Raw genomic sequence first — 4,919 nt, forward strand, 5'->3', positions numbered from 1 at the left:
AGCTTCCACTGTTTGGGAATAAATTGCTGTGGTATTTAAGCCACTGCATTTTGGCTTTCTTTGTTACAGCAGTTGAACCTAATTTCTAATTGTGGTAGATCAACTATGGGCACAAATTCTTTACGGCTGTTTTCCTCAAGAGGCGGAATCTTTCTTCATGCTCGATTGGGGCCAACCCTTTGACCCATTGATTAGTATAATGTGGTAGAGAAAATGTGTAAGTTAGGAGTCTGGACTTCAAGAAACCATTCCGCTTTACTTTCACACTGAAAATATTATATAAGAAAGCTGGTCCCTCCTCTGAAGGATGAAAGAGCATGTGGAGAAGAGGTGGACAATAACTGGAATCAACCGTTAGAAATATGAGTAGAAACGTAAGTTAGAAACGTGAACCTTTCAGCCCAGCTGACCATGCAGAAGATATGCAACCTCATGAGTGAGCCCATATGAAAGCAGCCAAGGAACTGCCCTGCCGGCCATGGAATTATGAGAAATACTAAACTGTTGTTTTAGGCATTGTGAAATTTTGCTACACAACAATAGATAACTGATTGACTACACAGCTTTTATAATCTCTCCAATTGATCTATGGGCTGAACAGAATCTTCAGCTTCTTTGTGGCTTTCCTGAAAGCATTATTCACCTCTTTATTCCTTAGACTATAGACAATAGGGTTCAACATGGGGACTATTATTGTATAGAACACAGATGCCATTTGGTCATTGTCCATAGAATGACTAGAACTGGGTTGTAAGTACATGAACATGACAGTCCCATAGAAGATGGTTACGGCAGTGAGGTGTGAGGCACAGGTGGAGCAGGCTTTCTTCCTTCCCTCCGCTGAGCGCATCCTCAGGATGGCAATGAAGATGAACAGATAGGAGGTCAAGATAACTATAAGGGCAAAACAGACATTGAAAGCTGCTAAGATAAACAGCACAATCTCATTTATATTGGTATCAGAGCAGGAAAGAGCCAGAATTGGGGGGATATCACAGAAAAAGTGATGGACCACATTGGAATGGCAGAAGGAGAGGCAGAAGGTGAATCCAGTATGGATGGCAGATTCAACAAAGCCCCAGACATAGCAGCCTCCTGCCATTTGAGCACACAAGCTGGCGGTCACAGCGGTGGTGTAATGTAAGGGCTTACATACTGCTGCATGCCGATCGTAAGCCATGGCAGCTAGCAGGAAACAGTCTACACTGGCAAAAGCCACAAAGAAGAACATGTGAGCAGCACATCCACCATAGGAGATGACTTTATCCCCTGTGAGAAACCCAGCCATGACCTTGGGAGTAACAGCCGAGGAGAAAGCACAGTCCACCAGAGAGAGGTTACTGAGGAAAATATACATGGGAGTGTGGAGACGAGAGTCCGACAGAACCAACATGATCATCCCAAGATTTCCGATGAGAGTAGTGAGATAAATGGAGGTGAACGTTATGAAAAGAGGGACTTGCAGTTCTGGGCTGTCAGTCAGTCCCAAGAGCCTAAACTCATTCACCTCAGTGCTGTTCTCCATAGTTTCAAAATTATGGTTCACCTGTCAAAACCAGAAGGTAAAATGGGTAAATTACTTATGCATGGAAAATGACTCAGAGCTCACCCAAGTCACCCAAATGACATGAGCTCACCATGACACCATTACCAGCACAGGGTTCCCAGTAACCCAGAGACTGGCATCTTTCAACCTCCATTTTCCAATGTGTAAGGGTATGCACATACTTGTCAGTTCCTGAACCCATTGAGATATTCTGAATTACCACTCAGTTATCTTCAAAATGGCTATTGCTTATTTTTATGTGGGTTGAAGGTTTCAGTGATCCTCATTCTATCACCTTAGAAAAGCAACATAAATGTTCCTGCCCTTCAGCAGATGACTGGATTAAGAAGATGTGGCCCATATATACAATGGAATATTACTCAGCCATCAAAAAGAACGATTTCTCAACATTTGCTGCAACATGGACAGCACTGGAGGAGATAATGCTAAGTGAAATAAGTCAAGCAGAGAAAGACAATTATCATATGGTTTCACTCATCTATGGAACATAAGAACTAGGAAGATCAGTAGGAGAAGAAAGGGATAAAGAAAGGGGGGTAATCAGAAGGGGGAATGAAGCATGAGAGACTATGGACTCTGAGAAACAAACTGAGGGCTTCAGAGGGGAGGGGGGTGGGGGAATGGGATAGGCTGGTGATGGGTAGTAAGGAGGGCACGTATTGCATGGTGCACTGGGTGTTATACGCAACTAATGAATCATGGAACTTTACATCAAAAACCAGGGATGTACTGTATGGTGACTAACATAATATAATAAAAAATATTATTATAAAAAAAAGAAAAAGAAAAGAAAAGCAACATAAATGTTCCTGAGCTTTAATTTCTTCATATGAAAAAATTAAGTGGGCATTGTTTCTTACTTTTACTACATTACAAGATTCTTACAGCAATTTTTAAAGACGATTTGAAAACAACACAAGTATTTCCAGAGGCAGCATATTGTGATAGTGAAGACCATGATGTCTGGGTGACTTGCCTGCGTTCAAATCCTGGCATTTCCACTTGCTAGCTGGTGACCGTGGGCAAGCCACAGCCTGTCTGTGCGTCAGTTTAAAACAGAGGTGATAATAATAGTATTCCACAAGGCTGTTTGGAGAATTTAAGGAGGTGATATGTTTGAATCACCCAAAATACTGCCTAATCGTGTGCAATAAATCATAAATTTTATTATTGTGAAATATTATTATTAATAGTATGTATATAAGGTTGTTGAAAAAATAACAAAAGAAACCCAACACAATTATTGGAACCACACTACTAAGACATTTATGTGGGTGAGTGACCTCATAACTTAAATTCAAATCCGTTTAAACAAACATACTATTTTTAAAAATATTAACAACAAAAAATTGGGGCCCGAGCATCAGGAATGATAACAGGTACAAATGTTGAGATGCCATCTTTCACGGCATGATTACTGCAGAAGGAATCTACGGAAGGTTGTACCAGTTATTTCAGCCAACTGTATAATAGCATAAAGTAGCCTCCACAATTCTCAGAGTCCAGGCTGCATGTCTGGTTGACCCTGCTGAAGTCTTCCACAAAGAATCCCTTAGAATTATTCAGCCCTGGCTCTCTTTCCCTCACCCTCCATATGTGGTCCATGAGTATATCTTGTTGTCTCTACCTTCAAAATATACCCCGAATTCATGTCTTTGTCACCATCTCCCATGTGTCTGCTCTAAGCCATGTCATCACTTAGGCCATGTGTGGTAAGAACTGAGCCCTGCAGTGGGTCACTGGAAAAGGTAAGAAGAGAAAATCTGAGGTGAGATGCAGATATGGGAGCTGAAAGATGGTGGGAGCCAAGGAGTAAATATTGAAGATGCCGAACTGTTGTCTTTTCATTTTGATAGTAAATGTGCCCCATAGGCCCGGTCTTTTTAATGCTAACAACAATATCAGCAGAGGGCCTGGGTGGCTCAGTCGGTTAAGCGTCAGCCTCTTGGTTTCAGCTCAGGTCATGATCTCAAGGTCATGCTCTCAGGGTCGTGAGATCAAGCCCTGCACCAGGCTCCACACTCAGCACGGAGTCTGCTTGAGATTCTCTCCACCCCCCGCTGCTCATGTGCACTCTCTCTCACTCTCTCTCACTCTCTCTCAAAATAAATAAATAGATCTTGAAAAAACAACAATAACATCAGCAATAATGGGTAGCCAGGTCCTACTGCTATTTGTTCACAAAAGTCTAAAACCATTGATCGAGGGCCTCTGCAAAGCCTGTGTTAAGACACACATGAGACTATGGTTTAATAGCACAGGACCAGGTATCTCAGAATGTGCTTCATTAACAGGCTCAATAAACAGCTCATTCAGAGATTCACTCATTCATTCACGTATTTGTTTATTCATCTTTTCACTCATTACCTCAACGAACATGTCCTGAGTGCTCACCAGTTTCTAAGGGCTCTCCTAAGCGCAGGGATGCGAAATGATGAGAAAAATGCCATCTCTATTATTTGAGAAAAATCACCTTTTTCCTAATCAATAAAGGTTGCTATAGTATCTGGACTCTAGCTGAGCAGTCTGGGAGCATGAGAATATTAAAACCTGGGATATTAAATTCTGAAAAATCCATGGGAAGGTGTTGCCCCTTCACGTAGCATATCTTCTAATACCACGATCTACACAGAGCAGAGAACTGAGCTAAACATTTACCTTGCCCTTCAAGGAAGGTGACACAACTTCACTTAGGATCTTCAAATTGCTAGGGCCACTCAAAAAGAAAGAAAGTGTCCCGTGGATCTCCTTGCTTAATGTCTGGTCACAAAGATTGAAGTTCTCTAGAGGAAGGGAGATATAAAGAAAAAGTAATTACTAGATGGGGATTATAAAATATTCTCCAACCTGTCACACAGCGATGTTGCCATGAGGAAAAACAGGAGAAAGTCTCTGAATGGACTTTGTAAAGTGCAGAGTCACCCCAAGAAAGAATCATCATCCCGACCATGGACGACATTTTAGCTTGGGATTTTATCCCTGCTCATTTCGCGGGCTCGGACTAATATGTCTGTGAAATAAGGCCACTTGGTGAAATGGACAACCTTTTACATGAAGAGTCACAAGAAGAACACCAAAGAGCCTGTGGCACACAGATTGGTCCCTCCAGATTGATGTCAAATAGAGCCATGTTGGGATGTTAGAAGCTAATGAAGGGGGATCAGAGGGATTTATACATACATGAAATTCTCAGTGGAATAGATACCCAAGAGAGCAACCATAGCCTCTGAGCCCATTCACGTAGAGAAGCAATTAGAGACCCAGCTTAGTCTGTTAAGGCATAATATTGATGTATGTATATGATTTGGGATTATTTCTTCTTGGTAGTGAAGATATCTTCAGAAGAGTCAGC

The 4,919-nt window shown here is 41.8% G+C and overlaps 1 protein-coding gene across 1 annotated transcript; it reads right to left on the minus strand.

Moving 5' to 3' along the window:
- Positions 1 to 435: 435 nt before the first annotated feature.
- LOC103666266 (olfactory receptor 5B2-like) lies at positions 436 to 1,637 on the minus strand. The gene has a single exon (XM_008694281.2). It carries the CDS (start codon positions 1,523 to 1,525, stop codon positions 587 to 589), a length of 939 nt encoding a protein of 312 aa, XP_008692503.1. The 5' UTR covers positions 1,526 to 1,637; the 3' UTR covers positions 436 to 586.
- Positions 1,638 to 4,919: the final 3,282 nt, after the last annotated feature.

The sequence above is a fragment of the Ursus maritimus genome, unplaced genomic scaffold, assembly GCF_017311325.1.
Source record: "Ursus maritimus isolate PB19 unplaced genomic scaffold, ASM1731132v1 scaffold_23, whole genome shotgun sequence".
NCBI lineage: Eukaryota > Metazoa > Chordata > Mammalia > Carnivora > Ursidae > Ursus > Ursus maritimus.